General features: G+C 39.8%; 1 protein-coding gene across 3 annotated transcripts in view; it reads right to left on the reverse strand.

Annotated features, from left to right (window-relative positions):
- Positions 1-13,969, reverse strand: part of LOC309701682 (endophilin-A1-like) — a 56,012-nt gene extending 42,043 nt beyond the window's left edge. For all 3 annotated transcript variants that reach the window (XR_014275216.1, XR_014275217.1, XM_082525834.1), the window contains exon 1: positions 13,668-13,969. Coding sequence is in view for 1 of the 3 variants with exons in the window: in XM_082525834.1 (XP_082381960.1) it covers positions 13,668-13,712 (45 nt within the window). In the remaining 2 variants the exon portion in view is untranslated. The remainder of the gene's footprint in view (positions 1-13,667) is intronic.
- Positions 13,970-21,032: the final 7,063 nt, after the last annotated feature.

A 21,032-nucleotide genomic window follows, 5' to 3' on the forward strand; every position in this document is an offset into this window, starting at 1 on the left:
GTATGTGTGTTTGCATCAAGCCTGCCTTCACTTCACACGTGTGTGGTTGCCAGGACAACACGTCCCTCGAAGGGAGAGAGAAGCATGTTTGATCAGGAAGCAACAGAGAAGCAGAGACAGACTGATTAACATCCTTTTTATCCTCAATCTTTGTTCAAATTCACATCTTTATGTCTTATTAAATCTGATTATTGACACATTATTTTCTATTTCCTCATTTTTTTGAGTGTCCTGTCACCATAATTTGAATTTAAGAGAGACAAACTGTGCTCCCATCTGCTCCCACTTAATAGCAGCTTCTTCAATCTGCTCCATCAATCCTCTTCACCTCTTTCTCTCTAATTATCTTCAGGGTGCTTCCTGTGTCTTTCTCTTCTTCTATCATTCATCGTCAAATACAAGTCTAGGGTCAACACAAACAGAGACTGCAAGCTGAAAGAAAAATGTGGAAAGAGAACTACCACGCAGTGAAATACAAGATGAATTCACTATGTTTCCACAGAAAATAAATACCTCATTGTGAACTTTTATCAACATAACCGGGACGATCAGAGATCATTCTGAACCTCAGCCTTTAAGGAAACCGAAAATCCTCAAAGAAACTTGAAGCACCCATTCATTTCCTTTACTCTTGATGCAGAGCAGGGCTGTGGGTTCAGAATATAGTGAATATAAGTGTAATAGCCTGCAAACATAATCTCAGGACCATTATTTCTGAATTAGCTCATTGAGTGTTTCATTCATAACAATCTCACAAAAGACTTACTTTGCCACATTAACAGTTCAAATCTCTCAAATATTGCATTTAGATTTATGTAGAACAAGGAAAACGCAGAACTTACTCAATCTTTAGTATTACTACTACTAACAATAATAATATAGTAACATAACTGCAAGGTACACGCAGGCACACACACAAGAAATATTTCAATACTTCCTTAGGTAGAGCAAACTATGAAAGATGACTATTTTTAGGCTCTTTGAGGAAATGCTTTGCTTCTGGTGCTGATCAAATACGGTTGCTAAGGAAGGCAGCCACTGTTTCCAACTGCTGAGATACTTTCTCTGGTACAACCAGACAGACAAACTTGACACTTTGTAGGCACATTAAACTGTGTTATCTTGTTCATTTAACACTGTCTATTACTGTTACAGATGGGCAGGACTGATAAAATTTACTACACCTGATATCTTTTGATATGAAAATTTGGAAAACAACACTGAGGGCAGCATATAGACATAATGACTCTAAACCGTAACACTTAGTTGGATACTCAGCAGTATTGATACTAGGAGTGCCGTATTCACCTCATTCAGCTGATGCACAACTGGCAGGTGCACAGCCCCTCACCTCACTAGCAGCTGAACACATTCAACATTTTCATTTTACACAGCTATCATCGACATTAACCTGACCCATGATCACATGTTAATGTTAGCCACTTAAAATGATCAGAAAACAGAATTTTATTTATGTAGCCCATTTAATTTCATGTAAACTCAGTGTGCTGAACATGAAAGATAAAAACAACTGATGTGGGTCTACAACATGTAAATTGACTGATTCTTGTATAGTGCTTTTCTACTCTCTTGGAGTACTCAAAGAGGTCTATACAACATGCCACATTCACCTTATCACACAAGCACTTTCTTTCTAGTTAGTGCTTCCTAACTACATACACACATTCATACTCATACACACATTCATACTCATACACACATTCATACTCGGAGAGCAACTTGGCGTTAGTATTTCCAAGGATACTTGACATGCAGACTGGAGGAGCCAGGAATCAAACCACTAACCTTCCGATAAGTAGGGGACCTGCTCTACCCCCACATAGCTTATAACAGTAAAAAAAAAAAAAAAAATCCACAAATCAATGAAAAGCACATGTGCACACACACTGTTATTAAGTGTGCAACTGTGAGAATAAAAAATGTTCTGAGTCTGTCAGTGGGCAGCTTGTTCCCAAGAACAGGACCACAGTAATTGAAAGCACTTTGAACACACTTAGATCCAACTCTAATAAAACAGTTCACAGACCTGCACCTGATGACCTGCAAAATCTAATCAGGTTATAGAAACTGAAGAAGTCAGAAATGTACTGAGGGACCAAACCACAGAGCTTTAGAATACAATAGCATATAAAAGAATAACTTCACATAAATAGTTAGACAACAGGAATGAATAACAAAAAAGAGGAATATATACAAAATAAGAGGAAGACACACATTAAAAGGACAAGTTACAAAGTGCCTAAATGTAGTGCAAAGGACTTGGTCCAAGTATAGAGTCTGTGTGGTAGTGGTCTGAGTGACTGTGGGTGGGCAGGAGTGGGGTGTGGGGGGATAGTGTTTGTTTACAGTCCAAATGGCCCAGAGGAAGAAGCTGTTTGTGAGTCTGGAGGTGTGGGACCTGACTGACCTGAGGCACTGTCCGGAGGGCAGTGAGTCAAATATGCAGTGGGCAGAGGGCAGGGGTCACCTGTGATGGTGCTGGTTTTCCTGAGACAGGAGGATCTGGTGATGGCCTCCAGGGTTGGTATAGGGCAGCCAGTGATTCTTTGGACAGTGTTTATTACCCTCTGCACAGCCTTCCTTTTCTCAGCTGTGGCCCCTGCGTACCAAACACAAGGCAGTAGGAGAGCATGCTCTCCACTGTGGAGTGGTAGAAGGCCAGCAGCAGCTTCCAGTCCAGGTTATTCTTCCTCAGGACATGAAGGAAGCGCTGCTGCTGGACCTTCTTTACCAGGACATTGGTGTTGTGGGTCCAGGTGAGATCAGTGAAGATGAGGCAGAGAATCTATTATGAAATACTAAATGGATTTAAAGGTAGTACTGAACTGAAGGTCAAACTGAAGGTCAAATTTCCATGTATGCGTAAGGACGACTGCATTCTGAATTACCTGTATGTAGCAATACTGCTGCTAATAAGGATGTAATATGATAGTAGTTTATTATCAAGCCTATGCGGAACATGTTTCAACTGAAGAGCTCAAGGAAAGAAACAGTGGCTAAACCAAAGAAACATGGCAGAAAACAAAAAGGGGAGATGAAAAGATTACCTTTGAAGAAGCAGGTGGATTCATTGCAAATGAGTCTACTGCCACAAAAGAGTGAGGGAGCCTTTCATTACCTTTGATTACCTTCGTATTTTCATTTATATAAATTCCTGCCAAATTAAAGTCAACAAAGCCTATAACATTCTGTGGTCATGTTTCATATCGAAGGTTTACCTGTTGTAATTTTCATTAATCATCAACTATCAATCCCCGTGTCCCTTCCCATTAAAAAGTCTTCCAGAAATGACATCTCGGCAAGATTAAAGGGAAATAAAGCTGTCGATTCACAGGTTGATCTATGTTCCATCACTTATGGTCACGAGCTCTGGCTAATCACTGAAAGGATGAGAGTGCAGATGCAAGAGGCAGAAATGAGTTTCCTCTGAAGAGTGGCTGGGCTCTCCCTTTGATAAGATTGTAGTTTGGCTATCAGGAGGCCACTTGTTTTGCGAATCATTGTAACTAGCAAAGATAAACAAATGAAGATAAGTGCAAAATTTTTCTACAATTGGAGCTAATGCAATGAAATCTCAATCTTATGTGTACTGTAATGGGTAAATTTGAATAACAATTAAGTATGCTTGTATCTAAAACATGCAAAATTACAACTAAAATGGGAATTTGTGCATCACTGAGTGGCTTATAATGGCTATAACCATCAAAATCTGAAAAGTAGAAATAACTGGAGACACCTGTTAAATAAAACAACAAAATATTACTTTAAAATGCCACATTTCAAACAATTGGGAATACTAAATGAATGAAGGCAAATTCAGTGAAGGATAAGTTAAAAATCAGGGATGAAGATTTAAAACGTATGAAATTATTAAATGAAAGGCCTGTTTATGATCTACTTCCTCTTTGATCTTTTGTTTATTGTTCTTCCTCTTTCTTTGACGTTTGTACAGTTGGATATCGATCTCTGTCTTCTCTCCCTCTCTCATGTTTTATTCAACCGTTTAGACCGAGGTGTCCCATTTCCTGCTTGGCGGCCATCTTGGTTGGTGGCACTGCGACTTGGCAGTTGGCTTCACACTGCCACTGCTTGCTTAGCTCAGCTCTGATTGTTCTTTTCCCATCTGTTAAAGCACACACACACACACACACATGCTGGGATGTGTCCCAGATTCACGTCTCAGCAGGCAAAAAGTTCAAATCAAGTTTTAATGTTCCCAATTCTCGCGTGTGATTGGCTCACACACCCCATGAGCAAGAAGTGGAAAACACGAAGGTTTTTTTTTATGCTCTCCATTTGAAAATTTTTCTGCTTGCAAGGTTTCTGTCACAGATAAGACGAGCCTGGTCAAATGAGGTGAACAGATTGTTGTTAAAGCTGTCGCAACATATGACTCATCTGTTGAGCTCTGCCTAATTCATTTTGCTCTACAATCTCACCTCAATTATAGCTAAAATTTATATGTTAACCTTTTAATCTAATTTTTGCCTGGAGCCTATCCCATCCATTGTAATCTGCTATACACAGATTTAAAATCACAAGCTAGCCTCACGTGCATGGACTGTGGTTGGAAGCTGGAGTATCAGACAAGAATCCATGCAGGCACAGGGAGAACCTAAAAACTCCATCCTGGATTTGAACCCTTGACCTACTTGTTGTGAGGCAACAAGATCCACAACACCAACGCTGGAGTACCAAAACCTGCAGTTTCTTCTAACAGCTTCTTGACAATGGCTCCAAAAGTGAGTCAATACCAGTTGACTCCTGTTAGAGCAGAAATAAATGTGTTTACAACCTCATACAGTTTTACTCTCTTAAGCTAGTTTTGCTCTCTGTCTGACATAAACCATGGCTGTGAACTAGATCATGGTTAATAACAAATGAATGGAGGACGTGGTTTTTTTTCGAAGGATTTTCACCACTATATCAACCCTGCAGTTAATTATGCTAATCAGTTTCAGTGAGTTAAATTCTGGCATTTTATTAGTATTTTTTTTTTTTAGATATCTGTGTCTATGGCGAATAACTAATATTTCTGGGTGTGCCTCTAGTGGCCAGTGGATGAATTTTGTCCTTTATTTTTCTTACACAACATTAACTTGACATTCCTGAAATGAGACAGAAGCTGAAAATAAACAAACACATAAGTCCTAATTTCATAATAATGTGCTATGTCTTTTAATTTTCTGAGTTCAGACTTTCCTCAATGTGTTATTTCTCCTATTGAATTAGATTTTTCCAACCTGCTATTACTTAGTAAAGCAGCACACTGTATTGCCGCGCTGCTGCATGTAATCACGGGTTATTATCTCTCACCTCTGCAGCTCAGCATCTACCCTGTCGCTCAGACTCGGTTCTCTCTGCTTTGTGCTTGTGTGTTTGCACTCTGCCTGGTACAGCCATGAATAAACCATGGCCGTGAACGACATCACAGCAGTCAGAGTGTCGATGGTTAATCAGCACCAGAGAGATGACAAATCGGGTTTATATTTCAGTTTACACACAGAGAGAAACTCATAGATACAGGCAGACAGACAGTCCCTCTTTTCTGGTTTCCAGAGTTACGGGTCTCTGACGTCTCGTGCTGCCTGCTGCCCCCTCACTTTCCAATAACGCCTACTGGTGATTCACAGATCTATTTCAGGCCTCGCTACCTGCCTGCTAGCCGTCGACATCTCACCTCAAAGATCCGTCACCACCTCCAATCAAATGGGAAATTCATATGTGACAAGTCAAAGGTGTTTTTAAAGAAACACCTGTAGAACCTGGATTTATAACTGAGACAATACCTCATTCATACACTTAGCTTGTGATCCACCATACACAGCAACACAACATGACAAGTTCATTCATGATTTTAGTTTATTTTGACTCAGCCTGCTTCTGAAAATAGTCACTACGGCACCAAATGTCAATAATCTGCCACTGAAATAGTCCCGAACAAGGATAATACTCAGCTTTATTCCAGAAATAAAACTGTATATTTACAAGTCATTTTAAAAGATTTCCATGTTGAATAGAACAGAGAGTCCAATCTGAAATTACTGGGGGCTAAACTCAACACATACTGATGCTTCTGCTCTTTTTCTATGTAGCAACACCAGATTTATCTTTTAAGTTTCCCTTTAATCCTCTGCTTCCATTTTTAATTGTTTGCCTCCTTTAAAATGTTTTAGGTTCATAGAATTGTTCTCCATCCAGAGTTTCATCAGCATTGTTCTTATTTAGCAGTTACTATCTCTGAGTTGTAACATCTGTACACTACACTAATATTAAAGTACTAGCTTACACAGTCTCTTAATCTTGAATTTAGGTATTTTCCAGTCCCACTGCCACAAATGCCAGATGCCTTTCAACATTTATGAAAGAACAGGTTGTTCTTAAGCGCTCACCGAATTCAACTCTGGTACTGTAACAGGATGCCACAGTTGCAACCAGTCAGTCTGTGAAATTTCTTCCCTTAGATATACCACGCTCAACTCTAAATGGTGTTACAGTGGTCCTTCGCTATAATACAATTCACATTTCGCAGCCTTGCTGTTTCGCATTTTTGGAAGTTTGTGTGTGTGTGTGTGTGTGTGTGTGTGTGTGTGTGTGTGTGTGTGTGTGTGTGTGTGTGTGTTTATAGCCCACTGTGTTCTGCATCCTAATTGGTTGTAGACCACTGTTAATCCATCTCGTGCCTTGTCTCCTGTACAGGACAGAATGCATTTAGCTTGTCAAATTTACAAATTTGACAAGCTAAATTACAAAATCTTTGATCACTATCAGTGTGACTTTGAAGTGCTGTACTGTATGTTTGTAAGTTTTCTCAAAAAGACACAACAATGTCGATGAAACATTTTGCACCATCAAAGACAACCGCCGGTGCCTTTGGGTTCATTCTATCTCTGGACTTATTTTTCTACGAAGGTTTGAACTTTGAGAGTGTTTAAACAAGAGTGAAAAGTGTGAAAATGTTCGTGCCTGTCGGAGAAAAGTGTATAAAGTGTGTAGTGAGGGGTTTTACAGCCTTGAAACATCTATAATAATTGTAAAAAATAAAGTTGGCTACTTCGCGGATTTTACCCATCGCGGGTTATAGAACGTAACTCCAGTGATAAACGAGGGACAACTGAACTGCAAAACAGAAGTGTTTAGGAGCCACAGCAGCTCATTCACAAAGTGGCAGGTCATGTAAAGTTATAGAGCACAGTTGCTGAGTGCTGAGGAGCATTATGTATAAAAGTCAACAACACTCTGCTGAGTCAGTGACTCTGGACTTCCAAACTTTCTTTGGCATTAAAATCAGCACAGAAGCTGTGCTCTGGGAGCTTCACTGTGCTGGTTTCTATGGCTGGAAGCCTGACATCGCCACATACAATGCCAAGCCCTGGATGGAGTTGTGGAAAGCATGCCACTGCTGTTCTCTGCAGCAGTGGAAATGAGGAGTCATGTTTCTTTATAGAGCAATCATCTGACGAGTCTGATGAATGTGTTTGGCGAATGCCAGCAGAACGTGCCTTAAGGTTTAGTTCCAGTCAAAGGAAATCTTAATTCTTTAGCGTACCAAGATAAGATGGCCAATTCTAAGCTTCCAACTTTGTGGGAACAGTTTGGGGAAAACCCCTTTTCTGTTTCAGAGTGACTGTGACCAAGTGACACAGCAAGGTCCATAAAAGCATGGTTGGATGAGTTTGACGTGGAAGAACTTAAATGGCCCTCACAGAGTCCTGACCCCATTGAACACCTCGGGGGGGCTGTGGCTCAGGAGGTAGAGCAGCTCATTTAGTAATTGGAAGGTTGATGGTTTGCTGGCTGCACCATTCTGCTGGCCAGAGCATCCTTGGGCAAGATACTGAACCCAGACTCACTTCTGCTGTGTTCATTGGACTGTGAATGTTAGATAGTAAGCACTTTGACATAGAAAAAAGTGCTTGTATGAATGTGTATGTGAATTGAAGAATAAAGTATGTTGAATGCTCAAGTAGAGTAGAAAAGAACTATGCCAGAACCAGCCCTTTCAGTTTTGGATGAACTAGAACGAACAATGAATGCTTTGGGAGATTGAGATCCAGGCGCTCGTATCCAACATCAGTGTCTGACCTTACAAATGCTCTTCTGGATAAGTGGGCACACTCCAAAATATTGTGGAAAGCTTGATGGGATGCCATAAGAGCTACTGTAAGTGTAATGGGTAGAAAGGTTTTGTCCATACAGTGTATTTATACCCTCATATATGATGAGGGATATATGGTGGATGATCAGAGAATCATGTATAAGAAGATCACTTTTTACTTTGCACACATCTTTACAGCCTGCTTAGATATCTGAAAGGTGAAAAACAGCCTTCGATAAATGAGTATGACACGAGTACCAATCCAGAACCAGCCAAGCCAGCTGGTCGTCTCTTTTGGATAGACTGTGCTACAAAGAAACAGAGACTGCCTTTGGTGCACCAGTTTCAGAGTTAACGCTGTCCTCTGGAGCTGTCTGAACATGCAGGACGCCCTCCGTCTCTGTTGCTGTACTTTTTATTTTTGCTTTTTGCTCTGCTCTGCTGCAGTGACCCAGTTTCCCCCTCAGGGATCAATAAACATCATCTTCTCTCTTTATCAGCACCCGCAAACGCAACGAATGTGTAGGAATTTGTCCCGATGACAGACGAGACGGAAAGCAAACATGGACAACATCGATCGGCTGTTTTTGTTCCTCTCTCTCTTCCTCCTATTTTATTTTTTACACTTTTTAATGACATTAGTGAAGCCCTCGGGGTCAGATTACTGCATGAAAATGTCATATTAATAACATTTTCATTGATTTCGACTCTCTTTAAGAACAGTGGGAGGCCCAGACAAGCACAGACACACATTAATTTACCAAAGAAGAGCAAAGATAAGAGTAATTTGTGTGTCACAATTTTATTTCCTCTTCTTTCCTCTCTGGTAATCGTCTGTGATGTCTCCAATTTATGAACCTTAACAGCGCGTGACTATCCAAGTGTTTATAGCACCACTACCAGCTACAGCAGTAAAAGTGTCTTACAGTGACTCTCTGCAGACACTTAGCTGTTAATATTTCTTGCAAAATAATCTGAATAAGAGCTGTTTTAATAAGTATAGGAGCAGCAGGGGCATCAGCTGCATTAGTAAGAGCGGTAAAAGCAGCAGTAAGAGAGGAAGTCCTTTTAATTTATAGACAAGTTAGAAGTTGTTTGACCACTTTGAGTAAGACTAGAAATGCACTGTGCAACTGTGGTCTTTCCCCAATCACATATAAAAAAAATACTAATTGGTACTATGCATAGAAATTCTGCAACATTTTTCACAAAGTCCATTTTTGTAGTGTGCAACACTGTCAGTGGAGGTTAAAGACTGGCCTCTGAAAGATACAAACCACAAGCATTCAATGAAAAGGGGAAGCGCTCCAGTGACAAGCACACGCTAAGCAATTTGTTGTTCAGCTTGTTTCCCGATGACACTTTGACTAGAGGAGCTGGGTTATTATAACTCCGACCTTCCAGCTTCACCTCCTGAGCCTCAATCGACCCGTACAACTGAAGGTACAACTGGATACTCGGGTTTGTTGACCTGCTCCTGCCGTCATCCTGCTGCGAGATCGCCAATAATCAATAACCAACCACTGTCCCTGAGGAGGGCTGTGGAGAAGGGTTAAGTGTACTTGTTAATTAAACTGTAATTTAAAGTCAAACCAGATTAAAAAACAAACCACACTTCCTTCTGTTTTCTCTAACTCTGGATCAATGAAGACACTCTACACAGATTCATTAATGTCAAAGAGGAAACAGTACGAGCCCAGGTCTGCAGGGATTGTTTAAATGGACAGGTGTTGACATGAATGGTATCAAGGCACATTGAATCTGGAATCTTGAACTAAAATAATTAATCTAACAATTCTGAGAACAGGAAATGAATGCATTCTTAATAACAAGCTGAAACAAACCCCCACAGTTACTTGAGAGCTAATGGCAAATCAATCTGACCATCTTTGCTCCCCAAGATCTTTATCCCGCAACACAACCTTATAATTTGCTTTACTTTCACAGGGTCAAACACTTTATTGCAAGGATTCTACAATAATACCGAGAAAACAGAGAAAAACCCAAACAATCACATCGGCCCCTTTGACCAAATGATGTGGTGACAGTAGGGAAGAAAAACTCCCTTTTAACAGGAAGAACCCTCCAGCTGAACCAGGTGCAGGGAGGAACAGCGGTGACTAGTTGGAGGTGAAGGGAAGAAGATTGGGCCCCAACCTTAAAGCGTGGTGTAGTTATCAGCAAGCTTGGTGAGCTTATGAGCAAGCCCCACCAATAAATGAACACTAATAATAACTACAGATTAATAAAATACTAGAACTGATGGTGTGAACCACACAGTGGAGGAAATTTGTTATGTAATTCCATTAAAATGGCACCACAGATGTAGTGGAGAGGTCCACTTCCACGATTTAATTAGTTCAGGTGAGCTAGCTGTCAATTAAGAGCCCCGCCCTGTTCTTCAGTTTCCAAATGTAGGAGCTATGGAAGCACAGTTATTATGAAAGTGAAACCATCCACAGGGGCTAACACGGTTTTTGTAACCAGGCTCTAAACATAGACACAGCCTCAAGTGGAGGCTTGTTGCTTGGGCTCTAGGGCTGCAGCTATCGTTTATTTTAGCAATCGAGTAATCTATTGATTATTCCACCAATTAATCAAGTAATCAGATGAAAACTATTTTTTGTCTTATTAATGAGCAATAGTAAATATTCAAGAGAGAAAAAACTAGTCTTTCAAAATGAACTGCTTATTGGTTTCCATTTTAGAAATTGCAATTTTTAAACGTTTAACTGCAACCAACATCTCAAAAAACAAAATAACTAAACCCTTTGACTGTATAAACGCACCATATTAAATTTTTTTTTTTTTAAAGAAAACATTTTCTTAAATGGAAAAATATATAAAAAAAATCTCAAGTACAGTCAAAGGTCAAATCAAATATAATAAGATAAATAAACAATCTGAACTAAGGCATAAATATTTACCTTTACTGTCTATTTTTAAGGTTTTCTGACATTAATTGAATTTTATTTCAGTTTTATTTAGCGGCAAATCACAACAACAGTCACCTTAAGGCGACTTATATTGTAAGGTAGACCCTACAATAATACATACAGAAAAAACAACAACAATCATATTAGCAAGCACTTTGGCGAAAGTGGGAAGGTAAAACTCCCTTTTAATGGGAGGCAACTTTTTTGTGCTGCTGAAAAAATGGTGTAGATGTTAATAATTAATAATAATTCAGTGTCCAACAGACAGTGTCCAATTTGATATTGTTTCACTTTCAATCTGAAAAATGTTACGAAAGCTTTGCAATACACCCTATGCCCTTCTTAGACTCAGCTCTGTTCGCTTCCATGTAAAACAGGACAGCTGCTGTCAGCCTTCAGGAAGCTGTCTAATTAAACCAGTGTGACTAAGTTAACAGTTTTGTATATTTTAATACAACTTCTGGAGGCTTACTGCTGATTTTTCTCAGCATAAAACAAACGGTGGTGGATGGAGGAGTAAAAAGTTTGCTTTTCTTCATGTTGGAGTTTGTTGATCAGGTGATTTAATGAAGGACTGAAAATGTAAAAGGTGAGTGCAGGAACACCGCTGATGTTTTGGATGTTTTCCTTCACTCGGCCTGAAATTTGGGGCACTGTGGCCTTGATGTTGTTCAACTTTTTAATCATACGCTACTCCTAAATACATATCTATTGCAGGTCTGTTTTTAGTCTCAAATGTAGGTGAAACACTCTAGTTTACATAGTTTATTACATCAGGGTGCAACAGAGCCATGCGTTAAACTAAGCACTGAAGCAAAGAATTTGGGTCAAGAATTTATTTAATCAAATTACTTGATGAATAATTGCAGCCCTAACAAACTTCAATATAAGGAACCCGAGTCCCCCCTCCTCCTGTCCCTTACTATTTTTCACACACATGACCATTCAGCTCAAAGTCCTGCCACTTTTCCATCTGCAGCCTCACAGAGCTGCCAGCACGACCGACATCACTCCACAGCCGACATGATGAGCGAGGAACCCTGTGGGGAGGAGGCCGGACGGACAGACGCCGGGTCATACAGGTTCTGTCTGTCTGTCTGTTTGTGCTTCACTCTTTGTATTCATCTCACATTCAGATTCAACCACCAGAAAACAGGCTGAAAGGTTAAAGCGGTTCCCCCAAAAGCCTCCAAACAAAAACATGTCAGCAAGTGTTAAAAATAAATCCTAATCATTAATGAAACTGAAATCTGAGCCCGAGTTATGATTACGCTGTAATGATGGACAGATGATGGAGGGCGGTAGGAGGTGGATGTGAAGTGGAAAATGAAAAATGGAGGCATGATGATCAGAAAAAAAGAAAAAAAGATTAAACAGAAGGATCGATGGTGAAGAAATCTAGGAGCAGAGGATGAGTGTAGGAGGAAGAAAGAATAAAGGAAACATGGATTAAAATGATGATCAGAGGGTGGATGAGGGGATGTTAAAAGACAGAAAAATAGCACAAGGAGGGGGAGAAGTGAGAAGAGGTGGAGGAACGTCTCAAAGAACAGGAGGATGAGGAAGAGTGGAGGAAAAGATGAAGGGAGGACTGAAAAACAGATTTAAAAGTAAAAAGAGAAAGAAGAAAAAGAAGCAGAGGGGATGTTCAGGTGTCTAAAGCTAAAAGATGTTGGGTTGGTAATGGATGGATAAAAAGAAAAAGAAGCGTGTGGAGAAGGAGACAGGATGGGAAAGATGGAGTGATAGAGGGATTGGAGCAAGAAGAAAAAGATGGAGGGATAGGAAGGAAAACAGAATGTGGATGGAGGGATGGATAAGAAAGAAGCAGAGGATGGAAGGAAACAGAGGAGAGATCAGGAGAAGGAGGTGATGCAAGAGGCACAGAGAGAAAAGGAGGGATGGGTGAAAGATGGAAAAGATGATAGAAGGAGGACAAGAAGGAGAAAGATGAAGCAGCGTTATAGAGGAGGGATGAATAACAATAACACGAAGAGGCGAAGAAAGTGTGGAGGAAGAATGGAAGGATGAAGGAGAAGGAAGAGGATGATGAAGGAAGTTTGTATTTTAGAGGTATGTAGATTTTTTAAAAAGGATGAAGGAAGATGAAGAGGATGGAGAGATGGCGGAAGAAGAAGAAGATGGAGGGATGTGAAGGAGGAAGGAGGGAATTCCCTGTTGCGTGGATCAACAGCCAATCAGCTGCACACACACACTTTCAGCTCACACAGTGTTACATAACATTACATGCAAACCTCTCAGTGTGTGTGTGTGTGTGTTTGAGGGGGGCATACCCCGCTTTTAATTCACACAAAACATCGCGAGAAATCTGAATAGTTTACACACAAATCTCGTTTTTGTCTGAGGAAAATAATCAGACAGTTCTTTACACAAAAACAAATTTAAAAACATCTGAATGAGGTAAAATGTAGATTTTTATAACTCGCTGCTTTTAACGGAATAAACGTGATTTCATTAAAGACTAAAAGTGTTTTTGTTGATATGAGTGGATTTATGTGCGTCCACAGGTTTGTTTGTTTTTTTCCGCAGAGAAATGAAGGGAAACAGGAAGGGAAAGGGAAACAGGAAGCGGGTCTCTCGCTTCTTCTTACCTGGGTGGCTTTATGGAACTGCTTCTTCAACCCCGCGACAGACATCACTTCAGCGGCGGAGGCAGCAACCACAGAGAAACGGTGTGTGAAATATTTATGTGAAAGCTGCACGGACAGCACGGAGCCTGGGACGGGAGCGAGGTGGAGCCCGAAGAGACGGCGGTAAATCCTCCGGTTCGCTTTAAAGTCGGTACTGTCCGCTTATTGTGGAGGAAAATGTGGTGGAAACGCGAGCCGCTGATCGCCAAACCAAACCCAGCTGGATCTATTTTCAGTCAGAGAGAGAGAGAGAGGAGGAGAGGAGGAAGAGGAAGGGCAAAGATCCTCTAATGAGAAAATGGATCACACCAGCCTCTTCATGCTGGCACTAAAAACTCATTTCATATTTATGATCTTATTCTTTTGCCCTTTTGTCCACCAGTGATGTGATGTGCTTATAAACCAGGATGTCCAGCTCTCAGTTTATGGCTCATGGAAAACTTTCTCTATTCAATCACATGCTTGATGAGACCAAAACTAAAAGCTGGACTTCAATGGGAAAACAAGCTTGTTTAGTCTCAACATAAAGTTCAGCCAGAGCCCAGCATACAGCTCATGTGTTTGATTTGGCAGATGTGCACAGATGTGTCAGTGTGACATCATGAAGAGGTTTAGCAGTGAAGCAGACTAACGGAAGCTGGAGTTTTATGTTCATTAAATCCCCGCAGCTTCACAGGACCCAGAGGTGCCTCTCCAAAGTGAGACATTTACATAAGTTCACACTGTGGCGCAGCAGCTGCAGCTACAGTTACTACTGCATTATTCAGAGAGGATCACTGTAAGTCAGTATATCTGTTTCTCTACACCTAAGACAGGTGAGCTGTCACTCACAGTCACAGTTTGAATAAGAAATTATTTCTTACACATCGACTGACTTGATGTTTTTTTATTTTAACAGTTTTTTGTTTTGTTTTGGGGTTTTTTTTTAGCATTCACAGTAGTGGTTATTATTAATATTGTGTGGATCTTAAATATTGTGACCTCTCTAGTCACTTAAATTTTGTGGTATTTATGTGAAACCTTCAACTTTTAGAGCTTTTTCTGGGCACACCAAACCTCCAAGAAGATATGGGGATGCTTCTCAAGATCTCCCACAAGAACATCAGGAATAATTAAAATCGTCAAAATCGGAATATTTTATTAATCCTTAAAGAAATTATTTCCCTATCCCATCTATCTATCTATCTATCTATCTATCTATCTATCTATCTATCTATCTATCTATCTATCTATCTATCTATCTATCTTATTCAGCAACTAATAAACATTTTTTCTGAGCCCCACAGGCAGCAGATTTTAAGATGATCTGAGGTGTTTTACTCTGTTTTGTTTTGTTTTTTCTCCTCTGGATTATTTAAAGGGCCAGTTCACCCAAATGTTTACACTGTCTGACAGCCCTATCAATTTCTTTTAAATTAACCTGACTTGGCTGTGGGCATGGTGGGTAATTAATGCAGCCTCTCTACTATATTTGAGCATTAGCACTGACGATTTAAGGTCCAGTGTGTCTTCTACCAAAGGAGGTAACAAAGGGAGTTTGTCTCCTGAGTATTTAGAGAATATACTGCCACAGAGGTGCTTTGGGGACAGTTTAATGGGTTAGGAACCTTTCTAAGAAGAAATGAGTGTTTGACTGCAGCCAGAAACAAAGAAACACAGAACACATGGGGAAGACATAAAGACCTAGCAATACAAGAAAGAAGAAATACCATCAAACAGTGACCAGAACTCAAATATCAGACAGGAAACAAAACCACAGAAGTAATATTTGCTCTGAAGTTTTAATTATCTCTCCTGACAAACAACACTAATATCTGAGCAACAAAACAAAACAAAACAAAACACCATGGAGACTTACTGAACTCAGGGGAAAACCAAAAAGAAGCAGTTGTAAGAACTCAGAAAATGTTGCTGTGATCAAAAAGAGCTTTTGCAGATATTTGATGAAGTTTCTGGAATCCCTGCACAAGTTAATTTCGCGTTCATTGTTTTGATTTCTGTCCTCGGAGCCTCCATCTTTCATACGAAAACGATCTTCGGCGGGGAGGGGAGCCTCACGTTATTTGAGTGACGTCAGCACGTCGGCCCTCGCCACCTACGAGCGATCCCCGCGACGCCCCCCTGAGCACGAGACACCCGCGCGGGCTCGTGCTGCTTGTTGGAGACGAATAATAATGATGTCACGATGCTCGCGCGACCTCAGTGCGCTGGCAGGATACGAAACTACATCTGGATGAGAATAGAGAAGAGGAGGAGGAGAGTTTGGGGTGTTTGCGTTTCAGCACCAAGGACAGCGCTTTAGGGGGTCCAATGGCGCGTTCAAACACTACTGGGAAATATCAGATTTCATCAAAACAGGAGGGAAAAATGATTTGAAAGCTGAAAGCTTGTGTTAAATGAGCTTTTAGCAGATAAACGCAGATTAAGGACAGCAATATGAAAACTTTTCGTGTGAAAAAAACGGTGATGTCTCACACATCTTTTCTTTTTAATTTCTGAAGCGACAGTGCACATTAGAATAGAAGGCATTTATTGTCACTATGCAGATGTACGATGAGATACAGAGCATGTTGGAGAAGAAGGGGCTCGCACCTCTATGTGTGTGTGTTTGTGTACAGATATACAAATCTAGAAAAAAAAGAGGAAATAAATATGTGATGGATAAATAATGTTGTGTATTTACAGTTTGGGTTATTTCACAGTGGTGGTGGTATATAGAGGGAAGTCTTTGGAATGGGGGTGGAACCGTGTTATTGGTGCTTGTGTGAGTTCAGGGTGGTTATGGCTTTTGGGAAGAAACTGTTCCTGAGTTTGTCAGTCTTTGTGCTGATGCACCTGTAGCACTTCCCTGAGGGAAGCAGGTTGAACAACGCAGCATTAACACATCCATGTAAACATGTAAGATGTAACTTCCAAAATTTAGCACACATACAGCTAATATAAAGCCACAGTCCGTCAGAGAGTTACATTAAACCATAAAATATATAAAATACTTTCAGATATAAAAGAGAAAAATAAAAAATATAATACACCAGACTAAAATGATCACAGTGTTGGTTTGTTTGAGGTGTGCTTTCAAAATTCCGGTATGTACCTGCCTGTGGTGACCGCACAGTTTGTCTAAATGAGACACTCATGGTGCCCTCTAGTGGTGGCCGTGGCATATACATCACAGCCAGCCCATCAGTTAATAAATTCATTTAAAGCTCAAAAGATTCAGTTTTTCCAAAATGTTACACTGATGTCTAAGTTCTTCTTGAAAAGTGATTCACTTGAAGAAAGTGTTGTTCCACCAGCAATGGTAAATAAAAAAAATAAAAACAAAACCAAAAAAAAAAAACCCCAACAGGTTCACTTAAAATTATACAAAACAAATGTTACATTAATGGATACTATTTTAACACCTTTTAATGTGCAGTGTGAAACTAACCGAACAGGATCACATTAAAGTGAATCCCCTCGACTGACCATTCTTTAATTATCTCAAATTTAGTCTCCAGTTTTTAATAAAAACAGCAGCAAACCTATATAAACAGCAGTGAGAGAATCTGAGCATTTGTTTATATGTAAGAATAAAATGTGTGTAATTAAAATGTTCTATACTAAATATATGTCTACATACACTCACCAGCCACTTTATTCCTTAAAGATTTTGGTTTGCATGGCACCAACAACCATGACATGTTCAAAGTCACTTACATCACCTTTTGTCTCCATTCTGATACTCAGTTTGAACTTCAGCAGGTCATCTTGATCAATCTTTACATCCCCAAATGCACCGAGTTGCTGTCATGTGATTATCTGAATAGATATTTGCTCTATTGCGGGTTTAACACGTGTACCTAATGAAGTGGCTACTTCCTGCATATGTGTTTTCTTGTAATCATAGTTTTTCCCCTCTGCTTTTCACTGTGCACACTGAATTTACAGCTATAAAACAATTTCATCTTCAAATCTTGACTTCTGTGGGACATAAGATGCATATAACAAATACGGTTCTAAAAACAGCGCTTTGCTGCTTTAAAGCCGTTCCCCTCCTTTATTTGTTCTGACAGCGAGCGCTCTGAATCCACACACAATTTTAGTTCTTCTTCTGTTGTAAATGAAGGAAAAATGAGCTGATGAAACAAGCTCTGTCATTATAAACTTCCTGCTGACGTTTCCATGTGAAGCCGTCTTAGCCGTTCCTCCGATTTGAAACAAAATAAAGCTCGGATATTTTTCTCTACATGCCTCTACACTAGTTTATCTCATAACTTTGAATCCCCCCGAAGATACTGACAATGAAGCACATACATAATAATTCAACCTTTCAACTCTGATCTTATTTAGTTTTATTAATGTACTGAAATCTAATTTCTGTCATGAAGAAAGTCTTTAATCAAATATCAGAAACATTTCATATATGGAGTTAAACATGAATCATTGCTTCAGCTTCACAGCTTCAATTCACTGACAGGAAACAACATTAGAAATATAATCATCCTCAAGTCATCTGCTCCACTAACACTGTACTTTCAACAACAGCACATTGGCTTTATTGTTAAGTGTTAATATATGGAAACATATTGTGAGTGAAAGTGTGTGTGAAGGTGTGTATGTGTGTGTTAGTATCAGGATCAGAGAACGACAGCTGTCCTCTGTTCACTCTGATCCTCTGGAGCAGTGAGAGGAGCTGATGGTGAGCGTGCATAGTATTTACTTTCATAGAACCTTATTCTCGATAATCCAGACAGTATGATTCCCTTCCTCTGCACAGACTCTGCAAACACACCCAGTCCCCACCGTATACTGTCTCCAACCTCGACATCCCAGCTGTGATTCCCTGAGTTAAAGCCCTCAGAGCCCACGACAGAGCAGGAATCATTAAACCTCTCTGGATTATCAGGAAGCTGTTGTCTTTCTCCTCCTATCACACTGGTCAGATTTTCAGACATGATGAGGTTTGGATGAGCAGTGTTTGGGATCCAGAATGAGAGGAGTGTAGGAGACCACACTGAAAAAATGGGAATTGGGAGGCTTTTGAATTTGCACAAATGAATTTAGTTAATGCTACACAAGCCTTTCATGTTTCTCTTATTTACATGATTAAATAAAGTACTATTTACTTGATTATAAACAATACTGAGACTACTCATTTTTCTTGCATTGATTTAAAGTTACTAAATTAGAATACTAAAACCATTGTAATCATGTTTGACCACAACCGGAAATGATGCAATATATTCAAAGACAACAACTAAATATGATTGGATAATAAGACCTAGAGTCTTATCCAATAAGACAACAACATAATTTAAGGAGAGCGCAATTGACCGCCAGATTCTGGAAGACTGTTCAGCCACACGCAACCTTTGGCACTGAGTCAGGCATACTGAGAAGGTAAGTAATTTAAATACATTTGTTTTAGTTGGGTACGTTTTCACAGAATTGTTGTAGTGCATGCTATATAAATAGTAGTCTGTAATGCATCTACATGTTGTTTTTACAGTGCTAGCTAAAGTTGGTATTAGCTTTGTGGCTAGAGCTGAAAAATATTAACAAATTGCACATAGTCGGGAGAAAGCAGCTGTTGTCGGTCAGATATGGAATTTATGCATGTGACAGAGAGCACTGACGTTTTTGATGGCTTAGCAAGTTAAAACGTCACTGAGAGAGCGCAATAGTGTTTGTGTTACTCGTGCTAGTTATGGCTACATTGGGTAATTAGTCTGGCTGTAACCGTCAGAGTTTAAGAAGCTGGGAGCCCCACAGTGCTATACCTTAATTCTTGCTGAGGACACACACTCAAGTTATAATAAGGATCCTGCCACCTTAGACGTGGGTTTAAGAACCTGTGCCCATAAATGCCAAATCATTTTTCCATTTAGTCATTGTTTTAGGTGAAGTGTCACTTACTTGACTCTTCTATTGGTTAAGCCCAAATAATACAGCAGATATCTACAAGGAGATAAGTTTGTTCAACAGAGTATGTCTTATTAAGTGATGTATTGTGAATTTTCCAACATTGTCCTAACAAAAATTAGGACCCTTTCCCCCACTTTTTTTCTACTTTGTGTAGAACATATGTGAGCTGCTTCTCAAAACATTATGTATAAATGAGAGAAAGATTGGTACTTTAAAGAAACCATTGATGCTCTTCTGGACTGGAATATCTTTTTTCAATTAAAATTAATGTTTTTTGTGATGGTGGAATTTTTACCTTTACGATTACAGTAGTCAAAACATCAGATGATGATAGCTTACCATCTAAACTCCCCATCTCTTGGCAAGTCTGAATTAGAGGTCTCAGCTGTATCTGCCTTTCTAGTGGATTTGCTTAAAGAGGAGATAGCTTATTATTATTAGGTACATATTCCCTGACATTCTAGAGGTCAACCTTGCACAGTGTGTGACATTAAAGGGCATAACGTATAGAAATGGAATGGTACTGGCCCAAAGGCCAGCAGGTGGATTGCCAGAATACTGAAAAACCATATCTGCATTGTACCACAGCATATTCTACATTGTCAGAGAGCTTGGTGGCTGGTACAGAGAGCACCACAGAGCTTTTGAGCTCAGCCCAGTATCCACAAGAATATACACTCTGTGAACTCCTTGATACTTATCCATTGGTTGACTATGAGATTGGATCAGTCCACATTGTGACTTTAAAAAGGCATATAGAAATAAAAGGTGTTCATATAAGTGTAATAGCTTCAGTAACATGTATTTCATTAAATAAATTCTTCTTTTTTTATGTCTGATCTTTATAACTTTGAGTATTGGGTATGGATAGCTTTATGAAAACTAAACTGAAAGGATTCTTTCTGAATGTCTGATATGTAATTCTTTTTTTCCTACAGAGTCCTATGGGGAGTCCTATGGTCCTAAAGACTGTTTTGGCTGACGGAACCTGTCGAAGGCTCACTCTCTAATGGAGCGCCTGAATCAACTGAGGATCTCATCGTTGAAGTCAAGAGACAGTGTTGTCTTCAGGGCAGTTTCAGACTTCAGTTTATGGATTCCTTGCTTGGGAATGAGTTTCTTAACCTCACCTCAGTTTCAGAAGTAGCAGACAAAGGGACTCTTAAAGCTATTGACATGTCAAAGCCCACCACATGGACATAAAAAAAGAGTAACAGAGTTGGTGAAACTCAAGATGGAAAAGACTTTTTCATACAGAAGACATGAAGTTGTTCGTGATGCACCAATGGTGGAGGCTTTCATGGCAAGATGGCCTGCTCTAATTGATTTCCATGAGGTAAGGTTTGCCTCATACACGGTGTTCTTGTGGTATTAGCCTAAAATGGTTAAGGCACAGTTGTTATTTGACAGCCCATTTCT

Source organism: Aulonocara stuartgranti (assembly GCF_965226115.1).
Source record: "Aulonocara stuartgranti genome assembly, chromosome: 3".
Lineage (NCBI taxonomy): Eukaryota > Metazoa > Chordata > Actinopteri > Cichliformes > Cichlidae > Aulonocara > Aulonocara stuartgranti.